Source organism: Gasterosteus aculeatus, chromosome 18 (assembly GCF_964276395.1).
Source record: "Gasterosteus aculeatus chromosome 18, fGasAcu3.hap1.1, whole genome shotgun sequence".
NCBI classification, from domain to species: domain Eukaryota; kingdom Metazoa; phylum Chordata; class Actinopteri; order Perciformes; family Gasterosteidae; genus Gasterosteus; species Gasterosteus aculeatus.
In genome coordinates this window covers 15,398,633-15,420,417 of record NC_135706.1, presented here as the reverse complement: position 1 = coordinate 15,420,417, position 21,785 = coordinate 15,398,633, and the positions used below count along the sequence as shown (strand labels likewise).

Here is a 21,785-nt window from a genome sequence, read left to right as displayed (position 1 = left end):
ACTTGTGTTTACTGAAGTGATAAACACGGCGAGAAGCTGCATCGAATCGAAACTGTTTGCCAGTCAACAAATGCTTCTCTGCCCCACTGAACAATTCCTACGGTTTCACCCCTCGCCGGGACGTGAGAACAAACCGAGGGCCCTTATTATTCCTAATTGTCACCAGCATTCCGTTTTGGCGCGAGAAAATACAAAACGGCAACGTTTATTGACTCTAATTAAATTAAATTTGTTTTGGAAGTTCCGCCCCCTCTCATGCATTAGACCCGCTCGGTGACCTGATTCGACCCCGGGCCGAGCGTTTGACCGGACGGGGGCCAAAAGCTGCCCGCAAACAGGCCTTCTTCGTTTCCTTCTCCAGGAGACGATCGACACAAAGTCGCGTAAGGGAGGAGAACTTCACAGGCAGTAAAACAAACGAGACGCCTGAGCTCCGTTCAAACACGTCTTTTGGAAAATCTGTCAGTGCAGCTGACAGTGCAGAGATTTATAGCTTCATTTTATGGACACGCTTCACTTATTGAGTGTGAAGTGGCACGTTGCATTTACAAAGTTTAAATCGGGACATGTGATGACACCAGTTTGCGAAACGAAATCCTTCATATTTCGGGGTTTTCTGTGGCTGTTTGACTTCACAGAAGACGTCAGAAGAGAGAAGCGTTGGAGCTCATAAGAGCGTCGGAGGGAGGAAGTAGACTGAAAGGCTTTTGAAGCGCTCATGACAACAGCAGCACTCGCTGAAATATGTGAGGAGTGTCCTGAAATGTTTGAACAGCAACAAAAGTGTGATCGTCTGGTTGAACTCCAACATATCTGCTTTCCTGGGAAACCGACATTCCCATTTCAGCCACACGGATTCATAAAGATAAGAACTGGATCGTCGATTGTCTTAGTATTCGCACAACGTAACAACGGAGCATCGGAATGCATCCGCCGGTGATGGCGGTGAATCTGAATGCACGAGTCGTGAATTGTATCCGCGTGTCTGCTTCGGCCCACCGGGTTTGCAAAACAATAAAGCTGTGTCAGTTCAAAGCCTTTGAATGGAACCATGAGGTCGGATTCACTGAGCAGACCAGCGACTATCAATGGAGGCCTGGAGCTCCTCGCGTTTCCTTTGACATCTGTAAATGATTTGATATTTATTTAGATGTATGCATCAACAATTAACTAGAAATAGAAATAACCGACGGTTGCGTTTTTTACTAACAGGCAACATTTTTTTGTGCAACTTGTGTTTAGCTCTCGGGAACAGAAGAGACCTCGCTTGCCAAGTGAAAGCGCTCCATAGAACCCCGTAAAGCCTTAGAATCTATGCTTTCCACATAGGAGATTTTACTGGAAAAGCCTTATGTGCACATAAACCCTTCACTGGCAACCATAACGTATGGCAGACTCTCGTAAAAGTTCTCTTCGTGCGGAGAGAGGTGTTCTAGCGTTAAGCCTTCGCATTACGTCCATTTAGAAGTTACATTGTGGGAAGATTAAATTAAGTGCAGTTTGTATCCAGTGTAAGTGGCAGTAAATACAGTAGAGTTTATATTACCCAAAGAGTGCATTCATTAGCCTTTGGAAGGGCCGTTTTAATGGAATCTTGAATCTCAATGAAAAATGTTTTTATTAATAGCACGTGTGGTATTTCTATCAGATAGAAATAAGACGTTTATACAGAAGCAGGTTTTAAAAAAAACCAACGCTTTCCTGGAGAAAAAGGTCAGATCATCGACTCCCGAACATTTCAATCTGTGGTTCTTTCATTCAACTCTTATCTTGTTTTCTGCAACCGGTGAACCAACGTGCCAATATTTGTCCGTATTACATCACAGGGCGTCAGTCTGCAGTTTTTATTTGTGCTTTCCCCCGGTCGCTTCAGGTACATTGTTTATCAACAACAAAACAGTCAACATAGGGGTCATGTCCCCACAGTCGGCTCACAGGGTCCATTCTTGGGGTCCAAACACTGCGGCCAGTGGGCGGAGTGTCCACGGGGCGACAACAGACGACGGAGTGTGTTTTTGAGGGCATGTCCTCGTTTCGTATACGAGACCACCGCACATTTTAATGACGTGTGAATTGTTGTGCCAGAAGCAGTGAAATGTGAAATCCTCCCAGAAAAATACTATAAAACCGGAAAGGCAAAGAAAGGGAGCATGTGACCGGCGGACGGAAGCGACAGGAGCGGGAGGGGAGGGAGGACGGGGGGGGGGGGGGCAGAAAGAGCTGCAGCACGTACTCTGCACGAAATGATCGTGCAGGATTAACCAACGGCCGTTAACCACTTTGTCGCAGTAACTGAACAACTATTAATGGAGAGTCCAGCTCAGCGTGGAGGAACTCAACCCAGTAACAGACGTCTGTGCAGTTTGAGGCCGTGACATTCAGTTCGGGGGAACGCGTTACGATCCCTTTGCATCCGGATACCAATGACCCTCGGCGACCATCGATGCGACCCTCTCTGAAGTAAAGACACAGCGGCGCAGATGTGAGCCGCGCTACCTTTACCGCACGTGTGACCCGGGCAGTTTTCCCCTCAGCTCACGGGACCTTTGTTCCACGCGTTATTCAGCCGGGACGCCGCGCAGTGTTCAGCATCAACGGTCACCACGTGTCACCTTGTGTCGAACCGGCTAAACAAGCAAAGCACCAGTTTCAATCATCCCGTTCCAGGAGGGGGGGGGATCAATACACTCAGGCTTGGCCTGGCATTGGAAACCGGATCACACTGAGAGATTAACAAGATGCTTTTCCACTCGACCGTGTGTTGAAATGAAAGGGTGTGACAGACTTTGTGTCCTCTACACAGCCAACCGGCACCCTGCTGATGGCGATGATTCTACTCCTCTCTGTTGAGTCGCTAATCAACAACATTTCCTAGTAATCGACAATTGTAAATATTAGGCAAAAAAAAAAAAACACTTCACTGCACTTCAGACTCGGGTGACACGTCATGCCGATAGCGAAGGGAGATACTTCAGATGATTTCGAATGACTGGTTGATAAAAGGTTGCGTAAAACCCAACAGATACAGGATGTACTCGTTGATGGGGGGCGGAGTTCAGGAAACGCACACGTAGACAGATGACGAGTCTCGAAAGGGGAACTAATCAGAGGAATCAGTAGAACATGAGGTCCCTTACGCGCTCGGACGAATCGAAACACTTGCGACAGCTGGGAAAAGCACAACTGAGGCGTAAACAGATCCGGGTTCTGGGTCACGTAGCGTTTGTCACGGCACTCGGCGAGTTGGCCGGATTTCAAGGGGAAATCCAGGTCACCGACGGGCAACACACTCCACACCGTGGCCTCCGGTAAAAGGGCTTCACCTCGGATGAACTGCGCGTTGCCTCATCCTCTGAAACGCATCCGTCTGATTCCACATTGTTCACCAGATCGGTGGTAACTAAAGCCGGCTTTGGTGCCGCGTTTCCACGGGGACGCCATGACACGTGACTCCCCCCCCGCCGTGGTGCGGTTGAGCCGCTAATGCTTAGGCGATAACACTACGAGGCCCACTCCGGTTTCTCCGTCTCCACCCGGGCGAATCGGGCGAACATCCCAGAGGGCCTCCTCCTACATGCGGGGTGTTCAATCGGGGGGGGACGGAAAGTCACAACCGTTCCGAGAAGGGACCGTCGCCTCGCCCGGAGGTCACCATGAGATTCTTTCCATCGAAACGGTGACCCGTGGGGGGGGGCACAAATACATCCAGGCCACGTGGCGTCAGTGGGTCGGTCCTCGTTCATTCGGCATCTGCTGCCAGGAGCAAACGCCGCCTCTTCGTGGAGAGAATGACGGTTACGAAGGATTATTTAAGGTGCTAATCCTGGCGGCGTTCACAGCGGGGGGGGGGGGGCGTCGCGGCCTATTCCTGCCGCCTTGATCAGGCTTACAGTGGCTTCCACTTGACCGTGTGTTTTCCTCACCTGACGTCATTAGTTTAAGCGAATCAAAGACGGCTTTAACGCGCTAATCATTGATGCGTCGTGCTCCTCGGCTCGAAATTTGGGGCAACCCGACTTCCGATGTCTATTTATTTTTGGCCTAGTTTCACATTGTGTTGTATGTCTTTGGCAACGCAACAAAACCAATAGAGGTACAGCTCTGTGTGCTCGCTTTATCTTTTCGTTTCTTCTGTGTTTCTGTTACATATTAACAGCTGTGTGACAAGATGGGACGCGTCTGTAATTGCTTGTGAAACATCATGTTCCTTCGTGTACAGATGACAATGTCAAAAAAGCCAAATGAATGATGGCAAAACGCACAATGTAGTCTTCTCTACTCCCTGAGGTTTAACATTTGTGTGGTTTATACAAGAGATCATGAACACACAGAAAACCGGCCGTTTGTTCCCATCATGCTCCTTGATGGAGATGGTTTGGAAGCTTTGGTTTTGAAACCTGAAGCTTTGGAAGCTTTGGTTTGGGCAGCCAACGTGGCGATTAGTCCCCGTTGAGCCGATCGGCGTGTTTTTCTCCTTCCTCTTCTTTTCATGGTTCCCTGTGGAGTTATTGACCGACAGGCGGCGTGCAGCCCAAGCTAACCCACTTTTTATTAACTGGAACACACGCTGGGAGATGTTGAACAGTGGATCTTGTTTTTGCGAGTAGAGATGACATCATGTTGATTAAATCAGTGGAGGCTGAGCACACGGTGTGACCACCGCCGCCGGGGAGGGGGTCAAAGATGCAGGTCACATAACTGTGACGTCCGTGGTTATAAATCTCGCTCAGAGGCCTTTGTTGCCCGTCGCTCGCCCTCTCTCTCTCTCTCTCTCGCCTCTGTTTCCCGTCAGGTCGGGTTTGGCTTTTAAAGAACAACATCAACATCCTGTCAGCTTTAAAGATGGCTCCGAAGTGATCCAAGAACGCTCATCGGACACCGTTCCCAGACTCCTCCGCCATTAACATAATACCGTCCGCTCCTGTTGATCATCCATTCAGGATGTTCCCAACACAGAAAACAAATGAGAGCTGTGCTGCTTGTGGTGCGTTTGGATGGAGGAACAATGGCGTTTTGCAGGAAAACTTGAGTATGTGCGCGCCGGGTGGCGACAGTGTAGTTAGAATTCTTTTTTAGAACCACTCCCTCTTATTCTCTGCCTTTGTGCGGTTGAAGTTCCTGTGAAAAATGAATTTCAAAACCATGTTCCGTAACAGAGGAGAGGCATAGCGCCATAGCAGCCGCAGGACAAACACCCCCGGCGGCTGGACGCCAACTGAAGCCGCCCGGCATCCAGCCCTCCTCCTCACATCTGGCGGAGAACATCTGGAGGGGCAGTGGACGATGGTGCCCTGCGGGGGGCACAACGGGCACGCCGCAGTGTTAATTAACACTGGCAGGTGACTTTCGGTTTGTACAATGTGAACAGAATAGTACAGCGTGTCCCTCAAAACAAGTCTGGTCAAAGTGCAGACGGAATAAAGTAAATAGTGGATGAATGCAGGAAGGGACTAAAATAAAGGTGAAATCCAATTTGTTACAGAGGAGAAAATGAAAATCCTGACATTTTAAGTTGTATGAATCGCTAATTACCAATAAATCGTTCATAAAACGTCTGGTCTTTAAATCAGACCTGTGTCTGTGACATAAGTAAATACTGCAAGAACAGTATTTCACATCAACCAGGCCCATAAATTCAACATGTAAGTCTTTAATAAGAACCAAAGAACCACAGATAATCTCCCGTGCTCGTCCTCCTGTAGCCGCTCCGTGATGAGGTCCAGTCTCCTCCTGGCACACCTGGACCTCCCGTCCCCTGACGGTGGACCGCGTACTCCCTCCACCGCTCACACTACATCGATGACATATAAACTACACCAAACACCGTGAGGGTTTGTTGCTTTAGGCTTCCTACTTTTATTCTAATCAATAATAACATTATTATTTTTAGTAAAGCCGGCGTGTTTTCCACGGAACATTTCGTTCGAGCAGGAGACCAGTGAAGCCTTTGACTCTCGACTCTACTCCCCCTGATAATGTGTCAACCCAGAAATAGCCGGGGGAGGAGGGGGTTGGGGAGGGGGGGGGGGGGGAGGCCCCCTGTGCATATTTACGTAATATGTCTGATGTTCTACACGGTGAGACATAAACACTGAAGGGAGCGAAAAGGTGCAACGGTGTTCTTGAGTGACCTTACGCGACCTCGCTATTGCGAACCCAGAACAGAATGTACCGGTTGGGCGGCGCTGCTGCGTGAGGCGTGCCGATCCTTGTGTTGTCAGACCAACGTTGAGAGGAAAATGACGCCACGTTTCTGCCCTTGTTCCTAAACGTTGCTGCCGCCCTCGAGTACCTCAAGTTCTCTGCTCTGCCGTGATGTTTAAAGTCCCTTCATACCAGATCTAATTTCTATTTCGTGCTAATCCACTGGATTATAAAATAATCCGCCAGAGGAGCCGTTGTGCCGAGGTTCGGTGGGACGGGTACAAGGTTTTTATTGTTCTGTTCTGGACATTTTCTCTTGTGTTTGTTGTTTTGGGGAAACCAGTTGCTCCACTCTTTTCTTAACAAAGGCATTTTATATCAGATTCAGTCAGATAACAGAATCTCATTTTCATTTATTTATAAAAAATTTTGGGATGTGACTCAACCTGGAGGCAACGTCGTATTTTTGGAGTATTTGTAGCATAATTATAGTTTGCTTTTGCTTGGATGCGATAATAAGCAGATGGAGAACTCTTCTCTCTCATAAACTTCAAATGTCTCAAATGTGCTTAAAGCCGATGATGACTTTTTTTACACTTCCAGTAGTTTTTCCACACACGTGGCAGCAGGTGTACGATCGCCTTGCACCCTCTTAGTCACGCATAACCATCACTTAACTAACTGACACAACCTAGTTTATGTATACTGTCAAATAAAATGTTTAGTAAAATCACAAGACATTGAGTGTGTGTTGAGTTTTAAATAAAATGCAATGGTTTGTGTCTCGCATGAAGAACGGGATTTCTTTTCGTTAAGAAAGAACCCACTGATAAGCTGTATCACTACCCTAATGCCATATAAACCCTGCTGTTTACCAAAGGAAAAAGGCACATTCCAGAGACGCTCAGCCTAAACTGCGTGTGAGATATGACCCGTCATGCAGCTACAGGTCACGTGACGGAGGACAGCTCACCAGGACACGACAAAGAGCTCCCCGGGTTATTTGCTCGGCTCGCCTCCTTAAGCAAAGTCCTATCAGCTTTAAAAAGGGCAAAGGTTTTCACTTGATGTTGTTAACTGGCAGGTTAAGGGGCTTTCAGGTGTTCCATTACATATTCTTGCACGCTCCCTGACAGATATCAGGACGCCGCTCGTAGGTTGAGCTGACATGTTAGGAAACACGCCACGAGTTACACGAGAACATCGATAGGCCGTCACTCTCCAGTTTGTACAGTAAATATGAACCTACAACCGGCCGGTCATTGAAAACACATTGACAAAAAAAAAAAAAAACGCTCGCAAGTGTGCCGGATCCATCGGAAATCCTTCCAGGACATCAACACCGTGATCTGCAGGCGAGGCTCAGGGTCAAACTATTTATTCACTTTCTTTATTGTCTGTCAACCCCTAATCTGTTTTTGTAACCGCTGACTGGGCTTGACTATCTGCTACCTCCAGGATCGTGGCTAAGCTAAGCTAGTTCGTTGCTGGCTGCAGCTCCATATTTACCCGACGAACAATAAAGGTAGTAAAGTGTGTTTTGACCATTGTCTTTCCACCGTCAAAAAGAAACAATCGAACGCTTGTAAAATGTCAAAAATAAGAATGAACGTGAATTATTTTCTCAGTGAACTCGGCTACGCGGCTGTTTGGTGAGAAGTCGGTTTTCTTGCCTTAGGCGACGGTAAACCCTAAGTAAACGCAGTCGGCGCGGCTGACTCATCGTTTGTTTCAGTTGTGCAAGTTTGAACTGTTTTCTTGGCCGCGTTCCATCGTGTCCGGAGACAAAGACTCGCGTTGACTCATTGTGGGAGACAGTTGATCAGGTCAAGGTGGTCAAAAGTCTGTGTATTCCTCGAAGGCGTTTCCATCGCTGGGTTTGAACGCCCGAATGAGCCCGATAGAAAGAAATCACGCCCTCGCAGCTTTTCTGAGCACATGCAAGGTGTGTGTGGGAGAACGGGCTCTCCATGAATCACAGACTGCCAGACGAAGCACCACGGCGTAGTACAAAGTAGTGCATGGCGTTGTAAATGGTGCCGGTAGGGGGGCGGGGGGGGGGGGGGGGGGATGGGAAATTCCTGTCCAAATCCAAATCGCATTGCCGTGATTAGCGGGGAATCTGCTGTGCGGTGACATTTGAGGATACTCGTTCGCGGCGTCACCTCATCAGATCTCGGCCGACGCGCTTCTGCCTGGAGAGGGCAAAGAGGCCCGACTGATAAACCCCAGCAAGGGTCCCCATCTTCATCAATACGACAGATTATTCCTTTTTCAGGGCCAAACGGCCGAGGCTGCGTGCCGCCGGCCTCTCTGAAGATGTGCAGTTTGGTGCATCAGCGCTGCTCCTTTGGACAAAAGACGCTGGTGAACCAAGGTGATGAATGAGCGTGCATGGAGGGCTGGACGGATCAGCCTCAGAGGGTCTACGTGACGGTTGCTTAGTAACTACAAAACCTGCTCAAATGCATGAGGGACAGGGCTGTTTTCCATTTAGTGCTTTTTATTGCAACCTTACCCAACCTTGGACTTTACACAACATGGTAGCCGACACGAAATGAGACAACGTCAATACGAACAGCCCTAAAACTGTGAATGAACGTGTGTGTGTGTGTGTGTGTGTGTGTGTGTGTGTGTGTAGGATCCCTAAAGTGGCCCAAGTAAGTGTGCTCACAATATTTCAAGAGACAATGTTAGAATAAAGGATTCAACATTTAAAATTACTCCCAAATTACTTCACATCGGTTTCACACCGGCAGCAATGGGAATTCCACGACATTTGTAACACTTTTTGGTTTGCGCATGCAGAGGAACAACTACCGGGGCTTTTATTGTGAAAGGTCAGCGCGAACAGACCCGCCTAGGTTGAAAGACGTCCTGTCTTTGGTCTGACGTCCTTCGGGGGGCCGTGGGGCCCAGTATGGTGGGTCTTTTTTGCTGCATAATGTTCGTGTGAAAACATTCATGAGTGAAACAGCGAGCAGGATCGCCGCTTTCTTGTGAAAGACGTTTCTTGGGAGTGGCGTCCTTTTTGACAGGCCTCACTTCTTCAAAATCATTTTTGGAGTGCGTTTTTGGAGCTTCTGGTTACGATGAGGTTGTGGTCGGGGTTAGTTAGAGGGGGGGGGTGGGTGAAGCTTTTTAACGTAATGGACCAGGGAATGCATTGCTGCTCCCATGTCAACACAAACATAGAATTACAGGAATGTGTGTGTGTGTGTGTGTGTGTGTGTGTGTGTGTGTGTGTGTGTGTGTGTGTGTGTGTGTGTGTGTTCTACCTGAGGGGTGTGCATTCAACGTGGTGGCTGGCGTATAAAAAGCGGCTCGGCTGGATCGCTGCCGCCCGCGGTGCTTTCCTGCAGCCTCGGTCCGGCCTGTTTTTTTTCCTGCTTGGCGATGTCCTCGCATGACCCGCGCCGCCGTGCCAAGATCCAGGCCGGGCCTGATGAAAGTTACGGGTTCAAGCAGTTTGTTTGAAAAAAACAAAAAATTCTTTTGAGAGAAAATAAATAAATAAGAGGGAATCAAGGCTCCGGCTGCCAGTGTTTCGTTGGGCCATTCTTGTCCAGCGGGTTGCGTTGTGCGAAAAGTGGCCTTAGTGGGATTGTGGCGTCCAGAGAAAGAGGTTTTTACACAATGGAAACGGCTTCTTGAGAAAGAAAACAGATTATGATTATTCTAGGAAATAATGCGGTGACAGCGATCCAAGAAACCCGTAACGAGACACAAAAGAACAGCGTGCCTTTAGATTCTTGAAACGGTTCATTTGTTTGTTGTGTTGAATGTAGGTGGGAGGGAAAAAAACAACAACTTAAAGCTGGTGGATCAAAGGTTGCGGCGGCTGAAGGTGTGAAGGTGGAGGACGGAGCACCTTGCCAGCATAATCTGGGATGTTGAACTAAGCCAGCGTCTTATTCATCGTGTATGTGTGTGTGTGTGTGTGGACGAGGTCCTTTGAGGAGCTGGGACCTACGTGTTGAGCGTTCGTACGTTGGGAATCTTTGCTTGAGTTAATGAGTTCACGTCCGCTCCTTTCCGCGGTGACCTCACGATGCGCCGGTCACACCGGACCGATTTAAGGGCTCCTAATGATTCTGGGAAAATCAGATTGCACCCAAGTTGCTGACGCCGGCCAGGAGTTCTCCACAAGCCGGCACACAAGACCTTTTCTTCACTCAGCCTTCGGTGTAAACAACGAAAAGACGCCAGTAATCCAGATCACAGCGGCAGTTTGACAGACTCGGCTTGGAGAAAACCAAATTAACAGGAAGCCCCGAGCGGTTTCTCCACCTCGGGCGAACCTCTGACGCCCTTTGTGCTTGATGGGTGGCGGTTCTCACCTCTGGCATGAATGCATTTGGCAGCATTTCAGTGACTCTGAAGGCCAAATGAATCCGCAGCACGCTATGACATCAGATAAGAACCAGTTCATCTGCAGGTTTAGTTTGTCATTCTGACTCTGATCCGGCCTCGTTCTCACTGCTCAGTGCCAAGCTGAGGTACACGCATGATGGGGTGAGAATGAGACGGGTGTGTCTCCTCGTCTCTCCGCTCACACGTTTGGATCTGAGTCACGTCCATTTGAGCGGAAAACGTTCTGACCAAAGTGCAGTTTCGATTTGCTCGACGTGAAGATCGCGTGAGGGAGAAACATTTGTCCATGCGATGTTCGCCAAGACATCAGTGTTGCTCCCCCCCCCCGTGTCCAAAGGGCGGTTAAACCACTTCTGATCTACAAATCTAATCTTCAGTATTGTTAGGGATTTAAGCCAGAAGTGCACCCCTAGTCAGGGAATTATAGTACGTGTAATAATGTTTAGTGTTAGAATTGTAGTTTGTGTGATGTTAGATATTAGTTATTACATTAACATGTTAGATGAAGTGAATGCAATTTCAATCAAACACAATTCATAGTCATTTAAATCATATAAACACTGTACACATTTACATTCTGTCACAATGTGATGTTAAAACCTGGGGACGGATGCCAATTGCCGTTCTTTATGGATTTCTCCCAATTTTATCCCCAAAAAGGGTTTTTTGGGAGTTTTTTCTCCTGTCAGGTAATAAAATGAACAACTTAATGTAAGGCAGCCGACTGAGGCAAATGTCTTGAGAATTGAACCACATGAACTGTTTTAGATCTTATGACGAAGTGTGATGAACGGTGATCATTAATGATGGGTTGTTGTAATGAAAGTGTACTAGTTATAAGATGAAGACTTAAACAATGTATGCTTTGTTAAATTCACTCATTGAGGCATAAAGCCACTTTATCTGCATTGAGTGCATTGGAGTGTGAGGGACAGCTAGGACAGAGAGGTTTCAGGTTACAGCTGCAGCTTCACACCTCGACGTGGAAGGGACAATGGAGGAGGTGACCCTTTGGAGAAGAGGCCAATGATATTCAAATGCACCAAGGAAGACACACCTCAAGAGGTTTCAAAGGACCATGGCGGGGAAAAGACTGTTAGAACTTCTCCTGCAGCCGCGTTGATAAGTCACTTCAGACTTGCTCAGAGGATTCTCTATTTCGCGAAATATTCCACTGTTCGCTTAGTATTTCACTTTGTAATTGTAATCCCTATTACGTTGTTCGGTTATTAAATAACTTTTGATTTTTGAATTTAAACGAATTGACTCATTCGTGTCCTCGTTTCCGGCCGGGACGAGAACAAAGGATTGAGTCCTCCCTCGAGAGCTTCCGAAACCTTAACAGTATGTAATTTAATAGAGCTCCGTTTTGCTCACGTTATCGATTTCTTATTTTTTTTGTCTTGGGGCCAAACCAGAGGGTTTCCATTCTCATTACACGTCTCCCTTTAGTGGCCTTTTGAGGCGCCTGGCGGCCCTATTGCTTTGTTTCAGAAACAAAGCGACTTCCTACCCGCAGATGTGTGTGCAAAAGCAGAGGCTCCGCGTGTGCACATCTGGTTGGTGACCAGATCTGTTTTTTCTCTCCGTCGTCTTTGGACAACAACAAAAAAAAAGACCCGAGGCCTCCGCGCGTAATTTGGGTGCCGTCGGAAATTGAATCTTACCTCGTTGGGTTTGGCGTTTGGTTCTGCGTCGGTTCCAATGGACGTACCGTGAGAGATGGCGGTGACATCAGCGAAAAGACGTTAAGTGGGGAGAGTTTCAGAGAAAACCCTGCAGATGAAACCCATTTGTGAGGAAGAAACAGATGCGTTTTCTAAGAAATAGTTTACAGACCGACATCCTGGTTGAAGATTTGGGCTTTCGGCGTTTGGGTTTTGTTTTGAAGTAAATTATTCAAACAGATATTCAGTTCTTCTTCTAAATAAAGAGGTTGAAATCATGATCAATCTGTTTAAAAAGATTTACAGCCAACAACCAATTAGCTTAGCACAAACAGTAGAAACAAGGGAACACAAATAACAAAAATACAGCACATTTAAAGCAAAAACAACGACACACTATTTGGTATTTTCATTTGTTTGATTCATATAAATGGTCTAAAGTGTTAATAAGAAAAGCTGACTGTGTGTTTTTCAGGGGTTTAGAATGTCGGACCAAATTTCCTGAGTCCCTGCCGGTTGCTTGGCAACGTAATGAAAAGACGAAACTGACATTCACATCACTTGCTTTTTAAACTCTCTTTTTTATTTGCCAGATACGGTCCAGGAAAACGATCTGTACAAAAAAAAAAAACATTTAACAACAATAAAATGAGGATATTTACAAATTAAGCATTTACCACATAGAGATCGGGAAATTGCACATCTCAAATTAATGAAACTTTCGAATTAATTAATGAAATTGAATTAGATTAGATTGGAAATATAATCCATGCTGAAAAAAGGCTGATTTTTGTTTTGATTTGGCCCCGTGGACCACGGGACACAACCTGCTGGATGGTAAGTAAACGCGCTGCACTCCGCACCACGTGTTCACGTCCACCGGGGGCGGGATTAGACGACCTGGATCTACCGGCTCTCCTTTGACTGGTGAGGCCGCCGGTGGCAGGTTCTGCGCTGCCTCGTATTCCTCTCCAAGGCGCGCAGGGGCCCCGGGCGCCATGAGTCATCGGCACACGAGCCCCGGCGGTGCGCTTGAGCCCAGCGCCGTCTGGTGGCCCCGGAGGCTCCGGCGCACCGCGCAAGGGCGCACTTTTCCTTTACTCCCCCCCCCTGACTTTTGACGACCGAGCTTTCGTTTAGCCACCGGTAATCAGAACGAAACAAGTACCTCACAACGGCGTCAAAAAAAAAAAAAAACACCGCTCGGCGGCGCGGCCACACGTGCGCTAAAGGAGCGGACCACCTCCCCCCTGCAGCCCGCAGTGCTCGGGAGGTGATCCCCACCATGTGAGTGGGCGTGTTTTTGGATTTTTTTGTGTGTGTTCTTTCTGTTTCTTTTTACCCCCCCCCCCCCCCCACCCCCCACACACACATTATTCAAATGCCCCCGTACCTATAAAAAGAGTGCCTGCGTGCGTCAGATAGTTTTCTCCAATGACTAAAGGGGACTAAGTACTTGTTGCCTCTCCTGCCGGCCCGGTCGCATCCTGTCGGCAAGAGGACGACATGATGCACGACTCCGGCGGCGGCGTCCGGACGGCGAGTGCGCTGAAGCACGCCGCGCTGTGCCTGATGCTGCTGCCCCGGTTCCTCCTGGCCGCCGTCATGCTGTGGCTCCTGGATTTCTTGTGTATCAGGAAAGTGCTGCTGAAAATGGGCGAGCGGCAGGACAGCCCCGACGACCCGCCGCTGTGCGTCTCCGACTCCAACAGGATGTTCACCTTGGAGTCCCTCAGGGCCGTGTGGTACGGACAGAAATTGGACTGCCTCAAAGCCGCGCACCTCGGGCGCGCGGCGCCCAACACCGAGGTGATGCTGGTCCAGCAGCGGCGGCGGGTCCCGATCCTGGACTGCACGAAAGGGAAGCGGCCGCTCATCCTTAACTTCGGCAGCTGCTCCTGACCGCCTTTCATGACGCGTCTCGCGGCTTTCCAGCGCGTCGTGAGCCAGTACGCGGACATTGCGGACTTTTTACTTGTATATATCGAGGAGGCGCATCCGTCGGACGGCTGGGTGAGCTCGGACGCGCCGTACCAGATCCCCAAGCACCGCTGCCTGGAGGACAGACTCCGAGCCGCGCGGCTGATGCTCGCCGAGGTGCCCGGCAGCGACGTGGTGGTGGATAATATGGACAACTCGTCCAGCGCCGCGTACGGAGCCTACTTCGAGAGGCTTTACGTCGTGCGGGACGAGAGGGTGGTGTACCAGGGGGGCCGAGGGCCCGAGGGATACCGGATTTCCGAGCTTCGGGCCTGGCTGGAGGAATACAGGAGCGAGCTGGCGCGTTCCCAAACAGCGGTGCTCCACGTGTAGCGGGAGATGCTGCGCGGGCCGCCGCGCGCAAGTGTCCAAACTGACGGGGCGGAATGTTCCGATGCTGCTATCAAATGTGCGCACGTGGTGCGCGATGTTGTTCCGCTCGCGTAAAAGATATTCAGGACTCTTTGACAAATAGCTTAAAGTGGTGTTCCAGCATAAATGTGGGCAGGTGTGTTGTTGCTTGTCTTCACCTTAATCGATGGTTCGTAGCGATTGTTTTATTGTTGTTGTTTTTAATGGAAAGGTCTTGAATCAGGTGAAACTGGATCCGATCAGTAATCACTCTATTTTTCTACAATACTGGTGTGCGCGCGTGTGTGTGTGTGTGTGTGCGTGTGTGCGTGTGTGCGCGTGCGTTCAGGCCCACTCCGGTGTTTGTGTGAAGTTCGGTTTTTAAAAGGTGAAGCCAGAAAACCGACACTGATGTTTCCGACACCGCCGGTGGGTCCACGTGCGCCGGATGCTTTCCCCCGTGATCGACTGCCAAACATGTAACGTGTTGAAACGATGTAACTGAACAAATGTGTTTAATAAACACAAGATCACACTGGTGTTTTTTTACCGCTTATTGTTTCGTCAGGACGCGCTCTCAAAACTTACTCCGACGTCTGCTGACCCATCTGATCGATGGGTTTAAAGGCAGAATCTGTCCTCATATCTTTGTTTGTGTTTGTTTTTCTATCTTTGGCACCGGCCTCCTTTGACTCTTACACTTATACATATTCTTCTGGTCTCTGGCTGACAGGCGGTCCGATACACGTCCTCATTCCAGTGCTGCTATATGCAAATCTTATAGGTAGAATGAGAAGGAAGAGGCACACACATGATGGGGTAAGAATGAGAAGGGAGACACCTTCAGCATCTGATCAATGGGTTTAAAGGCAGAATCTGTCCTCACATCGGTGTTTGTGTTGGCTTTTTTCTATCTTTGGCACCGGCCTCCTCTGACTCTTTCACTCATATAATCAGGCCCATTCAGGTCAGAGCGATCCACAGCAGAGTCTAAAGCTGATCAATAACTCACCTTGCGCCAAGAAATAAGTAAGAAAAAGTGTGAAGCTGTTTCGTGCCGGGCAATGCGGTTAACCAGAAAAGATTTTTTTTTGGTTTGTCTTTTTTGGATGGAAGTGTTTGAGATGAACACATATTTTCAACAGAAGCACCGGTGACAGTGACAGATGATGTTGATTTAGATCTAGTTAGATGTCGTCACGGCGCCTGCAGCTGACTCCAGATCAGGCTCCAGCCTCCAAGTCTCCAAAGTGAAAAGTGCCTTAAACTGGCATTCTTATGGTTGGAAAGAGGATACAGATTGAGTAGAAGTCAATGAAAAAATGACTTCATCCATTACCTCAGTAAACACTGACCAGGCTTGTTCATTGAGTAAATGACAGTCCAATTTAAAGTTTACATTTGCGTGATTCTCTTTGAACACGTTGCATCATCTCAATGTTTTCTTTGGTGTGGATCGAACTGCCTGTCACCCGAAGCTCCGAAGCTTCGGGTGACAGGCAGTTCGATCCACACCCTCATTCCAACTCATTCCAAGTGTTTGAACTCACCCAGCGTCTTCCTCGCTGCTTTATGCAAATCTTATAGAATGAGAAGGGAGACAAAGGGGCGTTTCTTCAGCTTAACGTCTCTCGGGTGCCCGAGGGAGCGCAGCGCTCACGCATTTGGATCAGAGTCAAATCCATTTCAGTGGAAAATGTTCTGACCAAAGTGCTCGATGTGAAAACGCACGAGAGACCCGGGAGAGAGATTTTCCTACGTGTTAAATATCATAAATGTACAGACCAGATAGCAACAAGACGATGACGCTGTAACGCTTCAACACAGAATTGGGCAAATGGTAAACTATTAAAAAATAAAAACTGCAAATGAATGAAATATATTAATGATCTTTCCGATCTACTATTTTCTTATACATCTATTAGGAATTGGGAATAAATAGATAGTGGCAATTATTTTACCACCATTCTGTCTTTGCAGAAGAAGAAGATACAATGAGAGGATTCAAAGGAGCTGCAGTCAAACCTGTAACATTAACAATCCTACAGTGGGCATTTGTTCTTTCATTCATTTGAGAAATGTTTCCTTATTTCCTTGTCCAAAAAGTTATTTCCAGGTGACTTAACTTGCATTCTCTCGACTGACCAGCAGGGGGCACATTCTCTGGTTGCAAAAATAAGTCAGTTTGTATTGAAGTCAATGAAAAGACGATACTGCTTTTCAGTTAATTCAATGCAAGAGTGACCATTATAAACATGCATTTAGGGTCTTAATCTCTAATTTCAGTCTTCTTCAATCCAACATGATGTTAATCTATTAAACTACGGCCCAGTTAAAATAGCTGATAAAAGGAATGATTTAGGACGACCCTGTGATAGACACGCTGCACCCGTCTTACAGCTTTACCCCCTTGTTGTTTTTAAGCTGGGAACATTAGCTGGTATTCAGCTACCAGGTATTCAGGTCTCTCCCTTTTGCAAAGAATGGCAAATAAAAACGAACAAACCGGCTCGGCACAGACGGTCCGGATTAAGTTAACGCTTCCCAGAATGAGAGTCTCCACATGCAGGTGAATACAGAGGAGCAGGTTTTCCTCAAGCAGGTGGGTGCTGTTCCCACCCGGCGCGGCTCCACGCGTCAGAGGGGCAGAGACCTGCGTCAGCCAGGGGCGACCCGGCACCGCGCCGCATTCAGGCCCCGAGGAGGGAGGCGGGGGGGGGGCGGGGGCGAGGTGGGAGGCCAGGGGGCCGGGTACGTCACGGTGCACTTGACAGGCCTCTTGACGTCCGAGATAATGAAAACCAAACTGAAACTCTGTGCCCTCGGCCCGGTGTTTTTCACCAGGAGGGGAGGACGAGACGGTGACGGATTCCCCACACAGAGATGTACTTTTATGAAAGTATATCTCTGGGGGGGGGGCTTTACTTTGGGAAATCTGACCGAGGCTTTGTTATGGATAGCCGGTCCCCCGGCGACATCTGCAACGGCCAGATCTCCAGATAAATTGATCACGTAGCAACCGCGTTGCCGCGGCGACCGGGATACACACGCCGTGCTGAAGTGACTCGCTGCCAGACAGACAATTTATTTTTTCCAAAAGAGAGAAGAAAAAGAAGCTGGATGATTCATATGGTTTCCATCCCTACATCATTGTCTGCATCGAAGCAGCTTCTGCCTGTTCTTCTCACGCTAATTACCTACCATTCCTCCGAAGAGGCCTCCCCATGACGGATGTGGGCCCTCAGCGCGCGTCAGGGATCTTTTCAAATGTGTTCTTGTGGGAACTTTACGTCAGCGCTCATCATTCGTCTAATTATTGGCATAGTCGTCTTGACCTTTATGTGCGTAGAGGAGAGAGATCCACGTGGAACTGAGGGTTTCACCTGGTCGCTGTGGGACGAGGAAGAAGAAACCAAATAATCGCCATCTTCTCCTCCCAAACCGCGGCCCTTCACGTGCCTCCGTCGCGTTCTTCTGCAGAGGAACTCTGCTTCTCGCGCATCCAAACCCCGTACGCGCGGCCCATTGCGTCCGCCGGGGACTCGGTGCACGCCTTCGTCTGTTTAAGGGCCCCTCCTCTTGGGATGTGAAGGAAGGTCGGCGCTGTGGAAACTGCTGCTCTCTCTCGGACCCACGTCGACGTCCACCTCCGGTCGCAAGGCGCATAAAACCTGAGACAACAAGCTCTAACAAAGCTTGAATCGTTTTGGTTCAGGCAGCAACTGGGACACAATCCATATCCCGTCTCCTGACACTGAGGGTGAACATTCAGCAGATAATCTCCCCCAGGCCTGCATTGTGTGTGTGTGTGTGTGTGTGTGTGTGTGTGTAGGAGTCTCCCATGAGCCCTAAATCAGCTTGATCCCACTCAGCTTCCAGTGCAACATTTCAATTAGCTCCAGCAGAAAAGGCTCCAACTGGCTCGGTGTTCTCTTACCACATTTTGCATATCTGTAGTGGAAAAAGAGCCAAGGGGTGTGAAAGGCCTCGGCCCGTTAGCTTCCTCGGCGGTGGCCGCGCGGCGCCTCGCTCAGCGGCGCTCTGACCTCACGCGCGCCGGCGTGCGGCGATCCCGTCCAGGCGGTCGGGGGGGGGCCTCTGCACATAATGACCAAGCAGCTACCTGCGTCCCCTTTGTGCAGACCGAGGCTTACGGGCACGTCCCCAGCTGCCCCAGATACCGGGAGATAATAGAGCTTGTGTGCGTGTCTGTGTGCGTGTGTGTGTGCGTGTGTGTTCCAGACAGTGACAGCGAGGAGGCTGATTATCGCTCAGGAGGTTACAGAGTTTTATCTCCCAAATGCACGTGTGTCGCTGCACAGCCTTCACGTCTGTGATCAGCCGAGTGGTCGCAGAGACTCCAGCTCCAGATGACGTCCTGCAGGTCGTGGAAAGTCACCCCTGCGTCGTGTTTTGTGTGACTTACTGAGCGGTCTTCGCCCCGGGTGCCTCAGGTGGGGTCCTGGGGCTTCCCTCCGGACCCCATTCCAAGTTCTGAAGGCCGAGAGAGGAGCGTCGAAGGAACCGGGACACCTGGAAGAAGTGGGCGAAGCGACTCGTTGTCATCCAGAGGAGCTCAGGAGGAGGCGAGACCCCGGAGGTGGTGTGATGAGTCACTTTCTGGCTCACAGCGCACACGCACACGCGCACGCGCACCTCTTCAGAGTAATGTGATGTCCTGATTGGATGTGGTCACAAAAGTGGTCGACGTTCCAAACCTTTTTAGCTCTGTTTCCATGGCGATATTTTATTACATTTGATTCCTCCTGCACGGTGTTGTCGTCTATTGTCGTACCGTCTGCTGTCACGCACCAACCGCCAAGTCAAATTCCTTGTATGTCTGACATTTTATGGTAAGACGTGTCTCCTGACAGGTTTCGACGTCAGGTTTCGACGGCAGGTGAACCCGAGTGACCTCGTCTGGGAGAAAAGACACTGGTGTGTTTTGGTCTTAGAATCATTTGCTCTCCGATTATTGGGGCCCAACGCGTTGATGACGAGGCGAACGGTTTTTATTTCTTTGTGGGACGCACAGCTCGTTAGTGCGGTGACGCTCCAGCGTTTCCCTCGCTCGCGGCTAGTCACGAATTTATGTTTGGCCCTGAAAAACAAGATCTGAGGAATGCACCGTGGGGGGTGGGGGGGGGTCCATCGGATATCCAATATGCAGCACAACAAGTTCAGAGGAGGAGGCTCACAGACCACAAGGGAGGGTGGCGCGTCGTCCATTGTTACACACCAACCGCAAAGTCAATTCCTTGCATGTCTGTCTGTCTGTGTCATGTTATGGCAATAAATGTTTCCTGATTCATACGATATTTATTCAAGTGTTTTAACGGCAAAATACGTGCAAGAGCGTCTGGGGGGGGGGGGGAGTGAATGAGTTTAGTGACGTCAGGAGACGAACTCGAGGGCAAAATGTGGATGGCAGCGCCTAGCAACAGCTTCATAACGCCGTGTCCCAATTATACTGTAAATATAAAAAAAAAGGATGTGACAAACGGTTTGTGGATTTGGGGAAAAACAAGCTTTGTTAGCTGAAGATGACGAGATAAGGAAGGAAATGCGTTGTGCTTCCAGAGCGGTTCGGACTATGTTGGGTGTGTTAAATATTTTACACATGTGGATCAACTGGATTGTATTCAGAACAAGTACGAGTGCGTTATAAATAAATATAAATACAAAATGAAGTAGAAAATGTCCTTTGGTAAAAAAATAATGAATAATTGCTGACATCAGCTGATGCATTTGAGAAGAAGACATCTCTGACAACATAAGGACAAAATATCCCAATGATCTACACGTTCCTCCTCTATACATCTACACAGCCGTCTGCTGCCACATTAAAGCTTCATCTCCTTTAACCGTAGAAGTGTTTGAGCCGCGTGTGTTTAGAATCACAGCAGAAGAACCAACGACATCTCAGCCACTGGGTCTCCGGTTGTGTGTCATTACGCGACAAAATAAGAACGGAGGGATTTCAAACAAAAGCTCCCACAAAGGACATATTTTTTTAAAAAAGGAGACGCCAAAGTAAGAGAGAGAAAGACACAACGCCCGGATTCAGTACAACTCTTCTAGTGCAGAAGTAAACAAGTTAGCAAACACAATAAAGGATAAAAAGATGTTGAGCGTTTGCTGCCCCCTGCTGGTCGGCTGGCTGAAAGATCAGATTTCCATTTAAATTAAATGGAACCCAACAGCGGTCACAAGTATCGTGTATGTTTAAAACGAATTAACTTGATTTCTGGTTGGCATTTAATTAAAAATATCATTTCATTTAGAAACGCTTGTGCCAGAACAAAAAATTCAATCAAGCCGCTTGCATGTAACACGACGTGTGTGATATATATCGTTCCCGCTCTTACTTCCCGGGCAAAAGGTGGAGTGAAACAACGCATAAGGAGGCGGAGTCGAGTCTGAGTGACGCCAACGTGAATCCGACCAATGACGACTCGCAGAACCTTTTGTTAGGATGAAAATATAAAACTCACATGTTCTCTTTATTTGCAGTATATAGATGTACACCACTGGAGATTCGGATAAAAGCACACAAGAAAAAAGGAAAAAAAGCTCATGTATGTAGAGTCTCAACACATGTTTGAAAGGTGAACAAACAGAAACGGAAAAGATGTCGGATTACAAATAGATAAAAAACGATCCAAATGCTCGACGGTTTGAATGTAAATTGTCACGTGTCAACTGTCTGCAGGGGGGGTTGGTACAAAATATGAAACCTACCATTTGAAAGTTAAAAGATAAAATAAAAGTACATCATATGTACAATATCAGATGGAGCGGTTTAGTATGAGACGTGTACCAAAAGGACACTTCATTCTTTTCAACGAGAAAGACAGAAAGAAAAGAAAAGAGCGCTCCGAAGAAGCAAATATTAAAGCCATTCCAAGAAGAACAACGGCCACCAGCAGAGGACGAGTCGCCTCCATCACAGCCCCCCCCCCCCCCCCCCCCCCCCTCGGCGAGGAACGTTGCTCCTCCAGACAGACATGAACGGCGTGGCTGCAGTAGTATCATCGTTATTATTTACAATTTGCACATTCAGTTGAAACACTGACAAGAGGTTCTGCAGGCGAAGGAAGAAGAAAGCAGATCACGGTGGTCTTTTTAGGTGTGTGGGGGGGGGGGGCAAATGGTACAAATCAACGAGTGGGGCGGGCGGTGGGGGAGCGTAATGGACAAGTCAAAAGGAAGGTCATTCCTGACCCGCCCCCCCCCCTGACAGACAGACAGCATCACGGATTTCTATTC

The 21,785-nt window shown here is 48.5% G+C and overlaps 1 protein-coding gene across 1 annotated transcript; it reads left to right on the top strand.

Annotated features, from left to right (window-relative positions):
* The first annotated feature begins 12,743 nt into the window (after positions 1 to 12,743).
* Positions 12,744 to 15,051, top strand: LOC120808434 (thyroxine 5-deiodinase-like). The gene has a single exon (XM_040161349.2). It carries the CDS (start codon positions 13,692 to 13,694, stop codon positions 14,496 to 14,498), a length of 807 nt encoding a protein of 268 aa, XP_040017283.2. The 5' UTR covers positions 12,744 to 13,691; the 3' UTR covers positions 14,499 to 15,051.
* Positions 15,052 to 21,785: the final 6,734 nt, after the last annotated feature.